The sequence below is a fragment of the Hakea prostrata genome, chromosome 10 (genome assembly GCF_041222555.1).
Source record: "Hakea prostrata isolate BN-2017 chromosome 10, UWA_Hpros_2, whole genome shotgun sequence".
Classification (NCBI taxonomy): Eukaryota; Viridiplantae; Streptophyta; class Magnoliopsida; order Proteales; family Proteaceae; genus Hakea; species Hakea prostrata.
The window spans coordinates 13,312,233-13,335,240 of record NC_142609.1 but is presented as its reverse complement, the minus strand read 5'-3'; the positions used below and the strand labels follow the sequence as shown (position 1 = coordinate 13,335,240).

The 23,008-nt window shown below is 39.4% G+C and overlaps 1 protein-coding gene across 1 annotated transcript; it reads left to right on the top strand.

Moving 5' to 3' along the window:
* On the top strand, positions 1–22,611 carry EMB2765 (P-loop containing nucleoside triphosphate hydrolases superfamily protein). The gene is given in 15 exon segments (XM_089136346.1): positions 1–655; positions 774–866; positions 1,383–1,445; positions 3,897–3,983; positions 5,498–5,650; positions 5,749–5,909; positions 11,252–11,486; positions 11,593–11,703; positions 12,795–13,853; positions 13,961–14,224; positions 17,584–17,769; positions 18,878–20,032; positions 20,902–21,036; positions 21,038–21,253; positions 21,376–22,611. Coding segments are annotated over 15 exon segments (4,815 nt in total). The 5' UTR covers positions 1–235; the 3' UTR covers positions 21,853–22,611.
* The last annotated feature ends 397 nt before the right edge of the window (positions 22,612–23,008 follow it).

Below are 23,008 nucleotides of genomic sequence, written 5' to 3'. Positions count from 1 at the left end.
TCTGAACCGACCCACCCGGTGATTTACTGCGTTCTCAATCTCTAAATTACGTCGGTGGTCACTCTTCGTCAGGGAGCGGCGAAGCACAGCTTGTGAATACGTTTTGTTCTCAGGCGAACAAACCCTAGTCAGGGTTTATCAGAGGCTTCTGCAAATGCTACTTTGAACCTTTCTCCTCCAGAACAAGCACTGAGAACGCAGTTTCTAGTTTTGCGAAACCCCAACCAAGGGGAAAATGCCGAAGGTGTACGGAACTGGAGCTTATGATTTCAAGCGGCATCGTGTCGCAGAGTATCCAGTCGAGTTGGCCTCTGGAGTTTCTGAAAGACCAGCGGAGCAGAAACCAGGAACGAATATATCAAGTTCCATTACTCTTCTAGAGATCCAACGAGATCGATTGACAAAAATTGCCTCCAAGAATTGGGCAAAAGCTGCAGGTGATCCTTCAGAATTAGCTCCATTTAATCCTGAGCTTGTGAAGGAGATTTACGAGACAGAGCTTCTCGTTAAAGGTGGAGTTAAGCCTGTTCCTTTGCAGAGGGTTATGATTTTGGAGGTAAGTCAGTATTTGGAAAACTACCTCTGGCCGAATTTCGATCCTGAGACAGCGACTTTTGAGCACGTTATGTCAATGATCCTCATGATAAATGAGAAGGTAAGTTATGTAGTTTGATGTTATATGCGATTATTAGCTCTCTTTGTTAGGGAATGCCACTGAAAGTGGAGGAGAGGTTTGTGAAATTTGTGAAATTTTGGGTTTTGAACTTTCGTAGTTTCGGGAGAATGTTGCCCCGTGGACGTGTTTTTATGATAGGAGGGATGCGTTCAAAGGATTCTTAGAGAGGGTTCTTCGGCTCAAAGAACAGGTTCTTGTTTTATTTCTGGACAGAGTTTCCTTGTTTACTTTGTATGAATGCCATTTGTCATTTCTCTTTTCTACTACATAAGATTGAAATTTTTTTGCATTGTAAACCTACTAATTTTCTGTTCTTACCCTAAGTACTCTCTTCTATTGTTACAACTAAAATAAGCTTGATGATTCACATCTTGAATTTACTAGTTTTCTATTACCTTAAACTACCGGAGGAGTTTAATCTGATATCAGGATGGGGATATTACTTTTTTGCGCAATAGTAGTTTATTGGCCAATCGGTTGTAGCCACTGCTTTATGTATCTCATTCTGAATTGGTAGTATTCACTTTCTCCATTTGTGTGATCTGCCTGGAGTAACTAAGTGCTGAATTTGGGTTCTATTTTAAACAAATCAAAGTCTTCACTTTCTCCGTTTGTGTGATCTGCCTTGAGTCACTAAGTGCTGAATTTGGGTTCTTCTATTTTAATAACTGATTTGTTTATTTTATTTTTATTTTTTTGCTTGTAGGAAAAAGCATTAAGTATTGCAGAGAAGACCAACTATTTGCTTTTCATGATTAATGCCTTTCAGGTATTTGGTGTTCTATGATTATTGTAACTAACATATTTAGTTGTCGGAGTTATTGATCTATAGCATGTCTCAATCTACAGTTCAAATTCTTCTGGTCATTGGTAGTATGACATATCATCTATCTAGATTGACATATCCTCTTTAGCAGCATTCCCTATCTTTTTTGTGCTGCAAATTGTGATTGTGACAATCAAGTGAAATTTATCTGAAACTTGAAAGTACATGCTTTGCAATTTGGAGCTAGACATATTCTAATGCATGTAGATCTTGACTGATTCATCTTGATAGCCCACTATTTGCAATGTAAAAAGCTATTGAAATGAAGAGTTGCTTAAAGATAAGTTTATAGACCGTTTCATTCACCTTATCAGTTGGCCGGTCATCTATCGTCCTAAATCTGAAGGTGGTCTAGGGATCTGGCATATCCGTTAATATTGCTAGTCTCATGAAACTCATATGGAAGATCGCCTCTAGACATGACTTCATTTGGGTTCAGTGGGTTTACTCTTTACCTTGTCAAATCAGATTTGACCTGGTCAGTGCCTCGCTCTAGATGCTTATTTGGCTTTGATCAAGATTGGTCATGGATCCCGAGATCCTTTGCAAGTAGCTCTATTTGTGACCGTGTCGGTAAGTTGGTCTTTGGTGCCACTATTCACCACTTGTGGTGGGAGCATAACCTCATGAGATAGAATTCCAAATCCAGATCATTAGAAGTGATTAGGAAAGCCATATGCTTTGATGTCTCCACTAGGCTTCAGTTTGCTCCTCACCCCCCATTTTAGATACCCCAAGGAATAGTATCATTGTTGTTACCTGGGGTTTGAGTTCCGTTCTCCAGCCTCCTCCTTGAAGGCTGCCACCCCTCATTTTCTTCCCGGTGGGGCTCTTTAATATAGTTTGTATTCATAAAATCAAAGTATATAGATTGTTGGGAACAACCCATTTGTTTGTCTGTACTTATTAGTATGCTGCAAGAGATGAAACTGGGGGATGTGGATTCCAGGGTGACATTTGGAATAACAGGTTGTGAATCGGGAACTTCTGTTTTTTCTCTGACGGCTTTAGTACTGTGAATGAGTTATTCTTAGCAGCACTTCCGTCTAGGAGTTGGGTGTGTTAAAATCTATTTCCCTTTCTGTTATATAGATTTACATTGACTATATTTTTTAGAGAAATCTATTGAATGATCTGTGAATTGGTAACTTCTGTTTTTTCTCTGACGGCGTTAGTACTGTGAATGAGTTATTCTTTGCAGCACTTCTGTCTAGGATTTGGGTGTGTTAAAATCTATTTCCCTTTCTGTTATATAGATTTACATTGACTATATTTTTTTGAGAAATTTATTGAACGATCTTAAAGAAATTTGCTCATGTTGTTAGGTTTAATTGATGTCAGGTGACATAGAGGAACGGAGAAATCCATCAAAACTGAGGTTAATGGAGTTTGTCAGTTCCCTAGGTTTCTTTTGAGGTTTGGTTAGGTTTTGTAAATAATCTCTTAAAAAATGGAAAATATATATTAAGCTTATAGTAATTAAAAAGAAAAATCTTCATTTTGTCAAATTGGATGCAACGCGACTTCTATTGTTATCTCTTCCTATTTGAGGTCTTGGTAGGCTTTTCTTCTCCTGCTGGATTTGTTCAAGAAAATGACATCCTCCTGGGAAAAGTATAACTGAAAAGTCTACTTTACTCAACTCTTTCGCATCAAATCTAAAAGCAGTGATTTCTAATTTCATCTGCCTCGTTCCTGCTTCTTCTGATCTTTAGATGCTTTTTGCATCTCAATAGGTTTAGAACTTTACTATCTGAAGTCTCTAATTTGAAGCATGGTTGTCAAAGCTTCTGCCTAGGTGCCTAGGCCTGCCTTTGGGTCAAGGCATTCTGGTGTCACCTTGTTGCCTAGTCGATGCCTTGTCGCTTTGCTTGTTGTCGACTTGGTTATCATTGCCCTCTATCACCTCGCTTTGCCTCGTTGCCTTGACAACCATGATTTGAAGTGCTGAGTTTTTATCTCAATCTGCTCCATACTATCACATTTTTAAGACCTTCTAACATGAACTCCGCTTGATTTGCAGTTATGAGCTCAAGAAGACTGAGGATATTACTGAATTACTAATTTTATCCATTAGCCAAGTAATGAGTAATCAATTGTTCCAATGATTCTTGAAGCATGGCTTGAGAGTCTTAAGAGTAAATTCTTTGACAGTCTTTCTCTGTGTGGAAAGTGTACCCTGGAGTAGTATGGCTACAATCAATGAACCTCTTCTGTATGGTCTCTCTTGTGAGGAGTGTATTTCTTACACCCTGTGAATTCAATGTTGAGTCTGAAATATGGATGCTTATGCGTGCTTCATGCGTCTGAGTTTTTTCTTGCTTTGCTTGTGCGCTATAGAGCATATGAACTGGAACTAATGGGGTGAAATCTCTTGATATACTTTGTGTACAGAGTCTGGAAGATGAAATTGTTAGTGAAACTGTACTGAAGCTAGCAAGTCTGAAGTCATGGCATAGTCTATCTTTTGGTCGATTTCAGGTGAGAGTACAATGCTATTCTCTTTCATTTGTATCCCTTTTTCTTTCCCCACTTCTTCCCTTCATCTTGCTTGCTTTTTTCTTTTTAAGTTGTTGCGTGCAATTTTTCTACCAAGTAACAAGTGGTTCCTCATCTGATTAGCTAAAAAATGTATATCTTTAGTTAAGCTTCAGGTTGAAAGAGCATGTGCAAGGTGAAAGCATTCCCATATAGGTCATTAACATAGTTGTCATGGGAACTAGATGAATTTGACATCCATAGAATGTGTTAAGAACCCATGAATCAAATGCAAAACTAATATTATTTAATTGACAGAATAACAAAGAACAATGATAAACTGGTTACATTGGTGCCAATCACCCCCACAGCACATTGCTGCCCCTCAGCCTATGGCTGCCCAAACACTCACATAAATAATCCTTAACTCCTAACATCTTATGCCTATTTATAACCCTTAATCAACCCTAATTCTCCTCAATGTAGCATAATACTGTAATCCCAGAGCCCTATCAGAATGCAATATATAAGTGTATGTAACATAACTGGGATAAAAGGGCATGCCCAGCTAAAAAATGTATATCTTTAATTAAACCTCAGGTTGGAAGAGCATGTGCAAGGTGAAAGCATTCCCATATTGGTCATTAACATTGTTGTCATGGCAACTTGATGAATTTGACATCCATGGAATGCAATATATAATTGTATGTAACATAACTAGGATAAAGGGCATGCCCAGTGGATGAGGCTTCGATTACTACTGGGTATGGAGGGATCACAATGATAATTTTATTTAGATTTTTTTACATGCACCCCCTCAGAAAAACTGGCAGCTTTCATGTTCTCCATGATCTGATTCCTGATCATCAAAACCATGGCTGTTAGAGCTTGTTGGCATTGGATCCTTAAGAGGGTCTAGGTGGGGTGATTCTTTTGACTGAAGTTTCAATTTAAACACAGTACTCTAAGATGATTTTTCCATTTAAAAGATGGGCTGGTTTATGGATGGAGGAGGATTTGTAAGGTGGAAGACAGCGCATCTCCATGACATTATCTTTAATGCTTATTCCCTTTTTTGCCCTATCCTTTAATCAATTTGACTCCCTTTTTTTAGTTCCAACTTCCAAGATTGCATCTCTTAATTTGTGTTGCATTTTATTTGTTGGTTTTGCTCTTCTGTAGGCTGTAGGCTTGAGCTTCCATTAATTTACAGCACTGCCACTACATACTTATTTTGGGTTTTCATTTGCTATTTTACATTTATTATCAAGTTCTGAACAGTGATTAAATTTACAGATTTGCCATTATTTATATTACTTGATTTGTTTAGTGTTTTACTGGGCCCAAAATGATTGAACCAGGTTTTGGAACCTTGTTGGATTGCCCCAAGGCGACGTCTTGATAACCATGGTTATCAAGCTACTTTCTTTAGTATTGCATTTAGCCTTCCTATAGGCTATAGTATTCATCCTCTGCAGTAAACAGGAGGATAATGTTGATTTCTTTCTCATTTGCAGATGGAGCTTTGTCGTCATAGTGATTTAGTCAAAAAGTGGAAACGAATGATTAAGAAAGAAGCAAAGCAAGCCAAAGAACAAGGAGAGGCTTTTGATCCCTCAAATATACTTGAAGTGAAATTTTTGAGGACCTTAATTGAAGAGTTTATTGAGGTACCATTTTAACTAAGTTAAATGTGGCAGCTTGTACCTGTAATTTTCAGAGGATTTGCAGAACCAATGGAGTTTTTTCTTCCCCTTGTGTTTGTCAGATATTAGATTCTAAGGTTTTCTCACGCAAGCAAGACGGTGGTGATGATGACCACATTGTTGATTCTAGTATCTTTGGGCATGCTGATGATGCTTGTCTCCTGTATTGTGAGAGGTTCATGGAATTTCTTATTGATCTTTTAAGCCAGTTGCCAACAAGGAGGTATACTGTTTTCTCTGTGTATTTGAACTTGCTGCTTTCCTTCACAGCAGCTGTTTTTTAAATTTTCACGGGATGCTAATTTTGCATCTGAGAAGGGCAATTGACATAACCCAAATTCTAGAGTCTTGATATGTGAAATTAATTCTCTAAAATTAGGGTTACTCCGTGATCCTTTCTTTGTGAACTGGCAAACAAAGAACTAATATGGGAAGGTTTAGGGAAAATTAGGGTTTAACAATCACTAAGATGGGATAGATTTTGGGTTGATTAGGTTTTTGTGGGAAGATTGGGAAGGTTTGGTTAACAAAATCTAAATGGGATGGGTTAATTAAGAAAGGAAGGGATTTTGGAAAATCAGGGTTTCAACAAAATAAAATATGGGAAGGGTTTTGGAGAAAATTATGGCTTTGGGTTAACCAAACTCACCCTGGGATGGAAAGGAAAGCCTATGGTTGGGTCTAGGAATGGGTGGGAGTCTGCGATGGGTAGGGAAGGGGATTTGGGGTTGGGGTGGGGGTATACTTACTGGTTTTAGGAGAGCTGCTGGCTTAAGGGGAGTTGGGGAAGGCTGTCACTGGCTAGAAAACAATGCTGGAATTTGCAGAAACTAACTTAAACTCTCAACTTAGGTCATGGGTTAAGCTTCCTCCGACTCCCAAGTCTTCAGTTTTATTAATCTTCAACTGAGTTCTTTACAAGGGGGTGGGGGCTCTAAATGGCCTTACACTTGGAGGGAGAAGACTTGGACTTAAAACAAGGAAACCAAATTGGACTCAACTAGGGAATCCTTCATAGATTAGGATCCTGATGTAACTAGGGTTTGACCTGAAAAACCAGACCCGAAAGGCCTATCTTAAAGCTGGCTGAATACCTCAGGGTATTTTGGTAATTTTCCAGCCCTTTTAGAGCTCAATAAGGGTCTAGTTGGAAACTTCTTGGTCCAAGGGTCATGGATCTACCTTTATCTTTTTATTTGGATTATTGTTATTATATTGTGAATTGGAATAGAGTCCTAGTCTGGTCAAGAGTCCAAGTTGGAATCTAATTTAAAAGATTCCTTCTGGATAATTACCTATTTATTTTTGCAAGATTGTTAGGTGATTCCTTTTGATAGGTATTGGGTTGTTCGAGTCCAAGTTTGTTAATTAGTTAAAGTCCAAGTTGAGTTCAAGTGTCAATGTGATGTGGCTATAAATACAGCCACCCTCTCATGTAACAGTTGAAGATTTTGAATTGAAGGCTTAGAGTTGTGGGTGGTTTCCATGCAACCTAGGTTGAGGTTTGAGGCAAGATTTCTGGTTTCCTAGCTTTCCTTCTTAACACAGCAGCCGAAGTTAGTGCAGTCCCTTCCCACCCTTGCAGCACCTCCTCCCCGGGCCCTCCCCTTCTGTTGCAGGCCTATCTTGCCCCCCTCCATCGCCCCATCCCAACCCCCGCAGCTCCTCCCCATTCCTCTTTCCCACCTGCGATGGCAGCCCCTGCCTCCCTTCTTCCCCTTCTCCCTAGGAGCATCATAATCCCCCTCTTCCTTTTTTTGGGGGGGGGGGGTGTTCTTGGATCTTGGTTCTTGCAGCAAAACAGAAAAGAAAAGAAAAGAAAGAAAGAGAAGATGAAAGAAAAAAGAAAAGAAAAGAGAGAAGAAAGAAGAAGAAAAAGAGAAGATCAAGAAAATTCAAGAAAGGCAAGAATCACCCCAACCCTTCCTACCTTAGCTGCAAGACTCCCTAGTCCCTACCTCTTTCCCCATTTTACCGCTAGGTTTCCCGCCCCTTTTTCACCTACCTCAACCTACAGGCTTCCGTGGCTCATCTAGGGTAAGTCTAAATATTCCTTGGTTCCCCAAATTATTTGACTAAACTCTTCGCCTCCCCTTTCCCCTTTGGCCATACCCCACCCTACCTTTATTAATCGAAATTATCCCACATACCCCTTCCTATCAACCCTAATCCATTCCTTAGGTTCTTGGATATTCCCACAACTCAATATACATAAATAATAGTCCTTTTTTTCCCACTCAAGCCATCCCATAGGATATCCCATAAATTTAATTATCTCAAACATACCTAGGACCAACCCACTTAGGTTTGTTAAACCAACTATTACTCAAGATTCTTCTCCAAACCATCCCATAAATAGCCCTAACCTTATTAAGAGCTCAATTATTTGCTGGTTCTTATTAAAAGAGGTCATGGAAGATCTAACCCAGACCCTTGGTTACATTAGATCCCAAGAACCCCTAAAATGGAATCTTCAATCGTTCCCAACTCTCCTCCATCTATCAAACTTTCCTCTGTCTTATCCCCAAAAAGATGGGTGCTTCTTCGTTGTCGAATTTTGGTCTATCTCCCTCTATAATCTCCTCTACAAATTCATCTCCAAGGTTCTTACGAATAGGCTCAAGAAGGTTATGCCCCTTCTAGTGAGCTCCAACCAATCCCGCTTTCATCTTTGGTCGTAGCATTGCTGATAACATCCTCCTTTGTGCGAAAATTGTCCGTGGTTTTGACAGATCTTCCCACTCTCCTATTGCTCTTATGAAGGTTGATCTCCACAAAGCCTTTGATTCTATCTGTTGGGACTTTATTAGTGATGTTCTCTCTCTTATGAGATTCTGCCCTCTTTCATCTACTGGATTGGGATTTGTATCTCTACCCCCCTCTTCTCCATTATCACTAATGGTTCCCTGGTCGGTTACTTTCCCTCTCGTGTTGGAATCCGTCAAGGTTGCCCTCTCTCCCCTTACCTCTTCTCTCTTGCCTTAGAGGTCCTCTCCCTTATCCTCCAATCGAGCACTGATCAGCATCTTATCTCCCCCATTCCCAAATGTAAGTTTCTCAATCTCTCCCACCTTGCTTTCGCTGATGATTTAATAATCTTCTCCAAAGCTGATCATCAATCCATTTCCTTCATCCTCTTAACCCTCTCTACTTTTGAGTCCCTCTTCGGCCTCAAAGTTAACCTTGATAAGCCTACCATCTTCCTCATTGGCATTCCTGACTCTTTCCGCTCTTCCCTCCTCCGGCTCACAGGTTTCAAGCCCTGGTTCTTTCCGGTGACCTACCTTGGTCTTCCCCTTATTCTTGGTAGGCTCATTCGTCAACATTGTTCTCCCATGCTTGACCATATTAGGAAGAAGCTCCAACTCTGGAAAGGCAAGCTCCTCTCCTTTGCTGGTCGAGTTGTGCTCATCAAGTTTGTTCTCCACTTGTCATACATTTACTGGTGTGGTATCTTCTCTCTTCCCAAATCTATTATTAATGCTATGGAATCTCTTTTCTGTGCATTCCTCTAGAAGAGTCAAGAAACCTCCCGCTTCCTTCATTCCATCAGTTGGTCGGTTATCTGTAGCCCAAAATCTGATGGGGGTGTGGGAATTCGCCGCATCATGGATATCAATATGGCTTTTCTCCTTAAGCTCATTTGGAAAATTGTCTCCAAACAAGATTCCATTTGGCTCAATTGGGTTCACTCTCACCTCCTCCGTTCTGACTCCTCCTGGACCGTCCCCATTCCCTCCAACTCTTCCTGGGTTTGGAGAAAGCTTCTCCTTCTGAGGCCGTGTGCGCTCACAGTGATCACTTCTCTCATCTCCACTGGTACCTCCACCTCCTTTTGGCTTCATCTGTGGCATTCGATGGGCATTCTTTACACTTTCCTTGGCCCCCGCATTGTCTACAACTCCCGCATTCCCAAATCCACCCCCTTTCTTCCTTTATTTTTGATGGCACCTGGACCCTCCCCCTCACCCCTGTCTCACACAAGCCTGGAATTCTCTCCTAGCTCTTTCAAATTCCCCTCATGATATTACTGTGTGGCTCCCTATCCACTCTAAAACATTCACCACATCCTCGACCTGGGACCTCCTCCGTACCCTATCCCCTTCCCCCCCTTGGCCCTCGTTGATTTGGTTTAAAGGTCATATCCCCCACCATTCTCTCACCCTTTCGAGAACCCTCATGCTTGCCTTACCCACCCAAACCTTCCTCATTAGCCGTCACATCCTTGTTAACCCAAACTGCACCCTTTGTTGGTGTAACCATGAGGACCTTGACCACCTTTTTTTCCTTTGCCCTTTCTCCAACTCCCTTTGGAGAAAAGCCCTTGCTTCTATTTGGCCCCATTCGCATCATTCCTTTGGATTTGTTAGGGATTGGTCTTGGGTGTTGAGAAGCTTTTTTGGTTCTTCCATTTGTGACTGGATCGGTAATCTAGTCTTTGGTGCTACTATTCATCATCTATGGTGGGAGTGCAATCTTAGAAGATGGACCTCCAAATCCCGCTCTATTGACATGATATGGAGGGCCATCTATTTTGATGTTTTTGTTAGAGTTTCTTCTTTTCCCCATCCCCCGGTTGACGACACCCCAAGGAACTGACTTATTGTGATTTGTTGTTTCTTGGGTCTTAATTCCTCATTCCAGCCTCCCGTTTAAAGACTATTTGTTGTTTCTTTCCTTTTTTTTAATTTAATTATTCATTCATCCAAAAAAAATAAAATAAAAATGGAATCTTCAAGAAAATAACTTGCAAAAATTGACAACTAATTGTCTAAAGGAATTTCATTTTAAAATTGATGTCAATTGGAACTCCATCTCTGATTAGGACTCTTAGTACTAACTCAATTAAAATAACAAAAATAGATATGGACTAATATGAAGAAAATTACTGTACTAGTAGTGTCCAAAATAAGTGAGGAAAAGACCAAACTATCCCTTATTGGGTTCGGCCAGCTCACTTAGGCTGTGTTTGTTTGCTGGAATAAATGTGGGGTGGGAAAATTTGTGAAAAAGCAAACTTTTCCTTTAATAAATCCTAAAAGTGTAGTTTGTTTGGTTGCTTGGGGTGGGAAAGTTAGAGACAAGTTTCCTTAAATTAAGAAAACTTGTCTAGTGAGGTGGCAAACCAACTTTCCCACCCCAAGCCTTTTCAAAACCCCACAAAATGTGTGGGACTTTGTGGAAACATGTGGAAAAGTAAAAAATAGGACCCACAATTAACACTTTTCCACAAAATCCCTTCCTTTCCTTCTCCCTCACCCCACTACACATGGGCCCACATTTTTCTCCCCACCCCACCTTTGCAAACAAACGCAGCCTTAGTGTGCCAATGGGTTTGGTTCTTGGGTCTAACTTATTGATTTGGTAAGGGTGGTAGGTTGCTTACGTCAATGGTCAAGTATTACATGTATTTGTTATATTATATGTTTCATGTATTTGTTATATCATTTCATCTTTCCTTTAGGAAGATGGAAGCAATGTTTCATGTACATATACGGATATACCCGCGACTCTCTTTAAACCTCCTCCTAATTTTCTATTTATTGATGTTCTTTTATTGCACAGATATCTTAGAGCTGTTGTTGCTGATGTTGCTGTTGTTGCCAAATGTCATCTAAGTGCTCTTTATACTCATGAGAAGGGACGGCTTTTTGCTCAGCTGGTTGACCTATTGCAGTTTTATGAGGGTTTTGAGATTGATGATCATGTTGGGACACAATTAGATGATGATGAAGTGCTTAGAACTCATTATTCCTGTTTTCAGGCTTTTCAGTTATTGGCATTTAAAAAAATTCCCAAGGTATGTTTTGTAAGTGGGTGGTACACTTGTACATGACTGTGAAAGTATTTTTTATTCCTTCTTCGTAGATCATATCCTAAATATGATATTCTTTTGGCCTTAATAGTTAAGGGATCTTGCATTGGCCAACATTGGTGCAATTAACAGACGTGCTGATCTCTCAAAGAAATTATCTGTACTTTTGCCAGAAGAGCTACAGGACCTGGTCTGCAATAAGGTATGTAATTTATTTAACTAATGTAATCTATGTTCTCCCTCTACCCTGTTTTCCCCCCCACCCCTCTTAACTTCTCTTTAACATAAACTAATTAGGTTCAATTTTGGAGTCTTTTCACTCATTTGCCTTATATTTTTAATCTGTACCTGCTTTTACTTTGGGCTTTTATATGCTCAGTGTGTTATAGTATTTTCTGGTTGCTACTGAGTACTGAAGTAGCATTTAGAAGTAGATTGTCACCCATTCATCAATGTTCATGATCTCATCTCGGTGGCCATCTCGCTAGGCAAACTAATCAAGATCTCACTGACTTGGAGGAATCTTCCTTCCCAACTCAGTGGTTTTAGGTGACTTTTGGTGTGGAGGTTACCAGCCTATTATAGGCCTTCGAAGCACGGTGGTGGCCTTAGATTTATAAATTAAGTATTGTAAATGTGAGTTCCATTTCAGACTCACGCCTGAAACCAGTATGCTGAAGATGCACCCTAGAATGGCTTGTTGTACAGACCATATACTCCATTATGAATGCATTAGTGTTCAAATTTTAAACAAGTCTAGTATGTTGCACATGTTTATCTTCGTAGTTCAAATTACATAGGTCAAATGATTAATCGAAAGCGTGGAAGTGGGAGATTTGAGGAAGTAGAAGTAGAAGAGGTGAAAATAGTGAAATCTCTTTCGAGTTTTGTTACTCAAGTGAGACCTGTAAGTAACAAAGGGGCTAGTTGAAACCTGGGCTGAAGATCTTAACTTGATTGAGATCTAAACTTATACCCTTTTATTGGTATTGCACTTCTTTGATAAAGTGAGATATCTTGCAAGATCGCGTGGTTTTTTGAACTTTGGAGTGTTAGTTGAGTTTTTCATTTGCAGTAGAATGGATTTATGAACCTTTAGCCTATAGAGCTAGTGGCATTTGCTTCTATCTAAAAATTAGTTTTATGGTCCTCGCTTTTTATCTTTGGTGAAAAACGCATTTTTGTTCATTCTCAAATGTTTTGAGTTTCCTCTTCCATGAATGTTACCTTGCCCTGTCTTTTACTTGTACTGCTACTTGCTGGTATGTTTACCTAATATTACTCTGCTTACAGCTCAAATTGGTATCGAAGGATGACCCCTGGGCAGAAAGGGCTGATTTTCTTATTGAAGTTATGGTCTCCTTCTTTGAGAAACGGCAATCCCAAAAGGAAGCCATAAATGCTCTTCCCCTTTACCCAAATGAGCAAATAATGTGGGATGAAAGCCTTGTACCAAGTATTAACTACTCAGGAGAAGGTTGCCTAGCTCTCCCGAAGCTTAATCTTCAATTTCTGACACTTCATGATTATTTGCTGAGAAATTTTAATCTTTTTCGTCTGGAGTCAACATACGAAATTCGTGAGGATATCCAGGAAGCTGTGCCCCACCTTCTTGCGTACATTAATAATGAAGGAGAAACTGCTTTTCGTGGCTGGTCAAGGATGGCTGTGCCAATCAAGGAATATAAGATTACTGAAGTAGGTCAGCCAAATATTGGAGAAGTCAAGCCATCATGTGTGACTGCAAAGGTTACATTCAGCATTTCCAGTTATAAAGCACAGATTAGGTCTGAATGGAATGCCCTTAAAGAGCATGATGTCTTATTTTTGCTTACTATACGTCCTTCATTTGAGCCTCTTAGTGCGGAGGAGGCTGCAAAGTCAACAGTCCCAGAAAAGCTTGGACTTCAATTTGTCCGTGGATGTGAAGTTATTGAAATTTGTGATGAGGAGGGAACTCTCATGAATGATTTCACTGGGCGTATTAAAAGAGATGAATGGAAGCCTCCTAAAGGGGATCTGCGAACTGTAACTGTTGCACTTGATACAGCACAGTACCACATGGATGTCAGCGACATTGCAGAGAAAGGTGCAGAGGATATTTATGGGACATTTAATATATTAATGAGGAGGAAACCCAAGGAAAACAACTTCAAAGCAATTCTGGAGTCCATTAGAGACCTTATGAATGAAACTTGCATTGTTCCTGACTGGTTGCATAACATATTTTTGGGATATGGAAATCCTTCAGCAGCACAGTGGACAAATATGACTGATCTTTTAGAAACGGTGGATTTCAAAGATACTTTTCTAGATGCAGACCATTTGAGGGACAGCTTTATAGACTATGAGGTATTTCCAATGCTTCCTGATGTTATGAACTAATGGGATTGATGCTAATATTATTCTGTACTTTGAATAGTATGGAATATTTGATTTAGTATGCTTCTTTATTATAGGTCTCCTTTGTAAATCCAGATGGCACTGAGAATCTGCAGCCTGGACCTCCTTTTCGAATTAAGTTGTCCAACGCAATGAAAGGCAGTTCTCATGCTCTACCAGGAAACAAGAAGTCTATTGCATCTCGGATGGATGAAAGCAATAGAGTGGATGCATCTTTGGAGAGAGAACAACTTACTGTTGAGTCATACGTCCCTCCTGACCCAGGTCCTTATCCCCAAGATAAGCCAAAACAGAACTCTGTCAGATTTACTCCAATACAGGTATTGGATGAATTTTTGGTTTGTGTAGTAACAGAAATGCATTGATGTTGATAAATGTGAGCCAAAACTAATTTCTCTCCCTGTTATCTTTGGGTTTCCAAGATATTTTAGTGTATGAATAATTTTTTGTGATTTGTCATTTCTATTGAACTTCACAGAACTGGTGAGTAGCTCATGACAAGTTGAGTTGTACTTAAAGCAGTCATTTTTTCAAGTCTATTAGGCTATCACTTTTGAACCTGGCAGATATGCCTTTCCTTATCAGTATTGATCACCACCAGCCAAGACTGATCAAGATTGATATTAACCATACTTAACCTGATATTAAATGTCTTGTACTGCTAGGGGCAGGCCTTGGCGGCTGGCACAACGGTTGGTGGACCACAGTTGTAGCCCCGAGGTCAAGGCATTGAAACAGCCTCCCTGAAAAAACTGTTGGGGGGTAAGACTGCATCGAAATCTCCCCCCGGGCTCTGCTTGTGTGGAAGCCTTTGGCACTGGGTTCACCCTTTATAATATCTTGTACTCCTGGGCTACATGTATCCATTTGTACCCAATTTAACTCTACAAAATAGGTTACAGAAAATTTTCTCTCTTGAAATGAGATCTGCTGGCTTATTGGATGGTTACAGTTCCGCAACTTTTGGTGATGTCAATCTATAAAGCAGTAAGCACCTGGTCTGCATTTTGTTTTGTCCAGTTGCTATTTCAAATCCTTTTTTGGTTGTTTCGCATCCATCCAGGCTTTGGCCAATTCCATTCTCTATAAAATTGATATGGTAAGTATTGCAGTGCAAGTGGTATGCTGCAGGTCATGGACTCCAAAAGGTTCTAGGGAAGTTGTAAACCAAACTTGCATAAATTAGAAAGGGGATATTGATAAAGTAATGGTAACAATAAAAATTGTACTTACTGTAAATAGTAAAACCTGTATTAGTATAAACAGTGTCTAAAAAATGAATAGATAACGATATCATAATGAAGATGCTTTCTGCAAGCAATTCCAGTGGTTCTTAAGTAGGACTTTTTTTTAGAGGGGGATAATGGGCTGTAATTAAGGCAAATGGAATTATCTTATGGGGGTGACTTCCTCATAAGGATAGTCAAGTCTACCTGAGAAAGCCCCCCTAAATGGTGCTTAAGCAGTAAAATTCCCCTTTAAATATTAATTTTCTAATACATCAATTATATTTATTAGTAATAGTCTAATAGGTAACAAATTGCAATATTATACATATAAAATAAATTTATGAATATAAAGGGGGAAAAAGGTCTGCTAATGACTTAAATCACAGACTTAAAAGTTACAATTCACAACATGATGACATGTAAAACATAATTTAAATATAAAGTGTAAAAGGACTGTTGGAGACTTAGATCACAGATTTACAGTCCAAAATATGATTGACATATACAATATAATTATAAATGTAAAGGGAAAAAGTGCTGTGAAGGACTTCAATGCGTTTGACTCAAATAGGTTTAGCTTTTTAACAAATAAAAGATATGATCCCATGTTCCACAGTGTACAAAGTTCACATAAGTTTACCAATGAAAAGTTAGTAAATAGAATACGCGGAAACAAAAGCAAAATAGAATAGAGAGTAAATTGCATATACACCCACTGATTTGCTTATTATTACGTTATATCCCTTATGTTTCAACTTATATATTCAACGCACCCCTATTTTTAGAGTAATGGGGTTCTCAGCATCAATTTTTTTTCCGACATTTCCAAAAATTGTCCTCATTTACCTTTACCTTCAAGCCAGCTTTGATTTTCAAGGAAAAAGAAAAATAAAAAAGAAAGAAAGAAAGAAGAAGGGAGATGGACAACAACCATGTCTGATTTTCATCCCCCCCCCCCCACACACATAAGAAGGTTCAGCATAGGTACATGTCTTTTTCTATTTTAAAGCTAATGTGCTAGACATGGGGGGATATTTGTAATGTAATAAATTCTAGGGATGTAAACGTAATATTTTATAAATCTTGGGGGTGTATATGTATTTTTCTCTAAAATAAAGAACAGATTGTATACATTTATAAATCAATTTCTGCCAGAAAAAGCCTAATTGTTGGTGAATAACTTCTTTGGCTCAAGGCATTCCAAAATGTCACTTAGGACGGCAAAGCAGTTCTTTACTGACCAGGGTGGGTGCCTTTTGGTTTTGAAAAAAGGCAAACGGTTGCTTTACCTCTCAATACTGCTTTTGCCGGCAGTGCGTTATGTATGCTAGGGAAGACTTCTACCTTTGTCACTGGCTTAGTGAAGATTCCTGCCTAGGTCCCTGACCTGCTTGATAGTCAATGTGAGGCTTCCATATAGGTTCTTAACTCCCAAAATAACAATTGAATTACTCAATATTCAGCTTGCATGTACTCATCCACCACTGGGGGATTAAATAGCCATTTGGAACTTTAGGTACAGTTGGGAAAAGGCTTATTGTTGAAACTTTAGGTACAACAGGAAAGGTGACTCAAGTCCAAATAGGAACCAGTAATAAAATCCTAACAAACCTCTTACAACTTTGAAGACTTCAAAACAAATTAAAACAACTTAAATAAGGCCCTACACAACCACGCATGCATGGGAGTATGGGGATCACCCTAATGAAATTAACTTACCTTAAATCAATTAATATAAAGCCCTTCTCATCCATCAAATGGGGAGTGTGGGGCTCTAGTTACACACTATAGAGTAGAAAACTCAGATAGACATAACTTAAAAAAGTAAAGAAAATTGCCCTTCTGCTCTTATAACTTAGGTTGGGCCAGTATTACTGCAAAAGGAACCAATTGAACCAAGTAAAATTATTCTCTACTTGGTGTTGACAATCATCTTTTAGGCTCATAAAATAGGACCATAACCACAGTAACTTATGGGACAAAGGCCCAACATCCATATCTATTAACCCGGGTTTGATTTCAAAGAAATGGTCCAGTTCCGTGATGGATCTGCATCACCCTGTTGGGGGCTAAGCCTTTTTTGTGATTGGGGGTTTGCTACACAGAAGGTTAAAGGAACTTGAAGTCTGGTCGGTAATTGCTAGGCCTACCAAAGAAACGAAAGTTCTAATTCCGTAAATTTTCCTGTGTTCTTCATCTTGATTAATAATTAATAAATGACAAAAAAAAAAAAAAAATGATTATCATATTATGTTAAAGAGATAATACACTTATTCATCTATTTTTGTTTGCTTAATCTTTAATTTTCCTGTTGTTATTGTCTAGCTAAGATGCTTGTGGAATGGAAGACAAATGCAACACATTATTCATGATGTTTGAATCATTTCTACTGAAAGAATTTCATAGTTTTTGCGGATCCGATATCTGATTTTGATGTCTCTTTCTTACAGATTGGAGCTATCATGTCTGGTGTTCAACCAGGGCTGACAATGGTTGTGGGGCCACCTGGTACAGGAAAGACTGATACAGCTGTCCAAATCCTAAATGTTCTTTATCATAATTGTCCTTCTCAGAGGACTTTGATTATTACTCATTCAAATCAGGCTTTGAATGACGTGTTTGAGAAGATAATGCAGGTATGAAATTTCCTGAGATCATTTTCCTCATGATTCAGTAAAGTAAGTGTTGGTTGGGGTTTGGTTTTTCTGAATATCATCAGTATGATCTTTTTAGAATTTGCTGGAGTTGTGTCTGATCATTACTTGCTAACCTATGGGCTACTTCTTCTGCCTTCTGACGAGAGAAACTGAAAGAAATATAATATAGTTTCTTTCACATACACTGTTGGTTGTTTTGTCTTGTTTCCTTTCAGAATCAATTTACTTGTACTACATTGGGGTAGTTCAAAATCACCTAGATTCCTTTGTTCCCAACTATACAGAGCTGAGGTAGCTCAAATGTTGCCTTGGTTTAGCATATCTAGGACATAGTAGTCAAAATGTCATCTGGACTAGGTGGTCAAGCTCTTTACTGATCCAAGGTGGCAAGATTCTTTGTTGGCACTTCTAGGTTATATGTCAATTGATATTTATTGCGTTGTCTTCTTAATGAATGTCTTTTTTGTATTAAATAGCTATTCTTTGTTTATTATATGTTGGTTTTCTCATATCTTTTTCTTTTTTTCTCTCCTCATATCTGGCCACTAGCATAATTATATTCTAGTGCATTGGTATGGTTTGTATGTTACTTATAGACATAATTACATGAAGCCATCACTGATATTATATTCATTAATGCACGCCTAGGTGATGCCTTGTCACCTAAGCACCCACCTCTAAAAAATCAGGTTGCTGAGTTGTCTTGACAACTATAATGTAGGCTGGATATATCCATATCTTCTGGCTTTTACACCAGTAAGGACTCGAGCAAGCCAACCTGGTCAAGTAGTTTGTTCCTGAAGTATATTGAACACAACAATGATATTTAACAAATTACAATGTCTGGGACAATTTTTATTTTTATCCTTCTCTGTTATCCCTTCAGGGGTTTATTTTCTATTTTTATACTTTTCCTTATATGTTAGCTTAGTACTGGGACGTCTTTGGATTCTGCTGCTGGCTGGGTTGATACATTTTTGTTTATTGTTGGAGCTTGGGACATGAGGAATCACTAGACAATGGGCTCAATATATAGAGACTTGAACTTCCTCCTAACCTTTTGGTGAATGCCTCTTGTTCATTTCAGAGAGATGTACCTGCTCGATACCTTCTCCGTCTGGGTCAAGGTGAACAGGAACTAGCAACTGATCTAGATTTCAGCCGTCAGGGTCGTGTAAATGCAATGCTTGTGCGACGCCTAGAGTTGCTGGATGAAGTAGAGAGGCTTGCTAGATCTCTTCAACTCCCAGAGGATGTAGGTTACACTTGTGAAACTGCTGGATACTTCTGGTTGATGCAGGTCTACTCACGCTGGGAGCAATTTCTTGCTGCTTGTGAGAAGCAGCAAGATAATCCGACGGTTGTTAAAGACTGCTTTCCTTTTAAGGAGTTCTTCTCCAATACACCAGAGCCTATTTTTACAGGTCAGTCCTTTGAGAAGGACATGCGTGCAGCCAAAGGATGCTTTCGTCATCTCAAAACTATGTTCCAGGAGTTGGAAGAGTGTAGGGCATTTGAATTGCTGAAGTCAACAGCTGATCGGGCAAATTACCTGATGACCAAGCAGGCAAAGATTGTTGCCATGACTTGTACTCATGCAGCTCTTAAGAGGAAGGACTTCCTTCAGTTGGGGTTTAAATATGACAACTTGCTTATGGAAGAAAGTGCACAGATCTTGGAGATAGAGACTTTCATCCCTATGTTGCTCCAAAGGCAGGAAGATGGATATGCACGACTAAAACGTTGCATACTTATTGGTGATCATCACCAGTTACCTCCTGTTGTGAAGAACATGGCTTTCCAGAAATACAGCCATATGGATCAAAGCCTGTTTACAAGGTTTGTTCGTCTTGGAATCCCTTATATTGAGCTCAATGCACAGGGTAGGTGCAGGCCAAGTATAGCTAAGCTTTTCAATTGGAGGTACCGAGATCTGGGGGACCTTGCATATGTTCGTGAGCAAGCTGTCTTCCAGAAAGCTAATGTTGGATTCTCCTATGAATATCAGTTAGTGGATGTTCCAGATTACCATGGGAAAGGTGAGAGTGCCCCTTCACCTTGGTTTTATCAAAATGAAGGGGAGGCAGAATACGTTGTTAGTGTATATATGTACATGCGTCTTCTTGGGTACCCTGCCAGTAAGATTTCTATCTTGACCACTTATAATGGTCAGAAACTTCTGATTCGTGATGTCATCAACAGACGGTGTGTTCCATATGACTTCATTGGTCCACCTAGCAAGGTTAGTCACTTTTAAACTTAATTCTACTTAACTTGGTTGATTTGAGAAAGATTGCTTTTTTTTGGAGGTTGTGGTTCAAATTTCCCTCCAAACAATCTGTTGTGAGCATGCAAGCATACACCTGTAGTTGGGAGTGACCATTTAATGTGTAAGAATCCCCATGCCAAAATGTAGTCCTGGTTATGGTAGTTATAATCTTATATGCATTGGAGGTAAATGAACTGAGTGTCAAGGTACATTCTATGGATTAGAGGGTAGACCCATATGTTCTGGTCGAATGTTGACAAGGCTTACATGGGAAGAGGAGATTGAGTTGTTTCAACCCATAAGCAAAGTTCAGTTGGCTCTGTTTGCCTTTCACTTTCTTCTAACGGCTTGTTAGTAGGCCCTTTTCAGTTTTAGTCCCATTTAGGTTTGGTACAACATACTCTTTTTATGTGGAACTTTGAAAAGTATATGGTTTTTTAATGGGTCTTGGTCTGTTATTGGTTTCTTAGCAGGGTAAATCAGTTAGTTCTTGGTTTCAGTTTTTGTCCAGGTTTTGAAACAGTATCAGTTTTTGTTAGGTTTTGGGCTCTTTCATCTTTCGATGGGATTCAGTTTGGTTTTAGGGTTGCAATTCGCACACTCATTTCTGTACAATAAGACAGTTTAGGTTCGGGTGTGCCATTTTGGTTTGGTCCAGGCTGGTTTCCTCAGTTTGATACCAAGATTGGCACCCCTATATGGGATGTTGAATGATAATGCCTATCAGGAGCACAGCTTGTGTTAGGACTTGGGACAAGTGAATCTGCAGACTTCTCGCTCTGACGTTGCTTGTAATTTCATGTTACCCTAATTAACTATTCATTTCCCCCCTACTATTGCAGGTTACTACTGTCGATAAGTTTCAAGGTCAGCAGAATGACTATATTTTATTGTCCCTTGTTCGTACGCGCTTTGTGGGCCACCTTCGTGATGTTAGAAGATTGGTCGTTGCTATGTCTCGAGCACGACTTGGGATGTTATGTGTTTTGCCGTCGTTCTCTATTTGAACAATGTTATGAACTACAACCTACATTCCAGCTTCTGCTGGAGAGACCTGATCGCCTTGCACTAAATTTGGATGAGGTTACTCCTCATACAGAACGTCTTGTGGGAGATACTGGTAGGATTCATTTCATTGGAGGCATCGAAGAGATGGCTAATGTTGTCAACTTTCAAATGCATCAGTTCTATCAGGTATGCACCTCTTTTACTAGGTAAATTTTTCTTTCTTTGGGCACCTGAGGGGTTATGCAACTTGATTTGATTGAATCAGTTGATCTTGAAGTAGATATTGACTATTGTGATTTATCCTTTAGGCACGGATCATGAGCTACAATTATAATCAATACTATTCAGGACAAGCAGCTCCAGCTTTTGGTCAATACAATGGACATGATACTAATCAGAACGTTGCGGTTGACAATGATGGCCCTGTTGGTGCAAATGAAGATGGTGAAGATCTGGTTAATGGATCTTTGAATCAACAAAATGGGGATTCTCCACAAGACACCGTTTCACAGGGGACAAGTCAGATTGCCTCTGAAAATGATGGGGAAGGAATGAAGATGAAAGAGGGGGAAGGTCAAAAGACCTCTGAAAATGATGGGGAAATAATGATGATGGAAGTGGAAGGAAGTCAGAAGGCTTCTGAAACTGATGGCCAAATAATGAATATGGAAGAGGGGGAAGGTCAAAAGGCCTCTGATGCTGATGGGGAGATAATGAAGATGGAAGAGGGGGAAGGTCAGAAGGCCTCTGAAGTTGATGGGGAATTAAAGATGGTGGAAGAGTGAAGGACAAAAAATTAGTGGAGTCTGCTGGAGTCTGAAGCTTATTGATAACATCTGTTAATTGGAGGGCCGATCTGTATATAATTGTAGGATTTCAGCCTTCTCGTCATTTGAGTATACTTGATCAACTAACTGTACAGCACAGGATCCCTTAACGACTGTGTTCCGGTAATGATTGACTTGAGGCCATGGGTTATAATGATTCTGCAATTTCTGAGGAGACAAACTCAGCCTTGTGATGTTGGGTTACATTTTACTGTGGTTGAGCAAAGAAAGTTATGGGGCTGGCTCAAGTTGCTCACTAGGCCGATTTATGGTATTCTGTTTGTGCAATAGCCTTCTGGATCGTTCGCCAAAGTTTTTATGGTGTAGACGGCATGTGTTTTTAATTGTACTATTCAAAGAGTTTGTTGTGTAAACTAATTAGTTTTAGCTTCAAGGATCACCATTTAGAGCTGTATGGATAGAACTAACACGATATATTTTTGAGCAGTTTTGGCCATTTCTTTCCTGATGGTGGTTCTGTGCCCTTTGTTTGTTTCTTGTTTTTGATACTTTAGGTCTAAGGGCGTATGGAATTCCTCTACCGAGTAACCTTGTTTCTACATCTGATTCGATATGAATTCCCAGATTTACGAAAATCTTCACCGAGAAAAAGGGAAAAACTAATGAAGTATACAAATTCAAATCCCTGGTTGGTCATGCCTTTCTGTGCTGTGGGTGATCTTCCGATACATGGTGTGTTGGGCTCTTTCTCTCGAAGAGGGTACCCCGGAGGGACCTGATAAGATGTCTGATTGAATAAGATGACACATAACTTGAGGCAGAACTGAGGCCAGTCTCTGAAGCCTGAGTGCACTTGTACCAAAGGAGTCAAATGCACTTGTACCAAAGGAGTGGCATTATGGTGGGTTAGTATAGTGGTTAAAGACGCAGCCTCTCACGGGGAGTTCTTGGGTTCGTACCCATTCAGCGGCATTAATATTCTTATTCCCATCCTGGTATATAGAAAGCTCCTAATCCAAAAAAAAAAAAAAAAAAAAAAAAAAAAGAAAAGAAGAAGAGAGAAGAAGAAGAAAAAAAGAAAGAAAAAGAAAGAAAAAGAAGAAAAGAGATGGCTTTCTTTTTCAAAGAAAAGTTTTTTATATATTGGGATGGG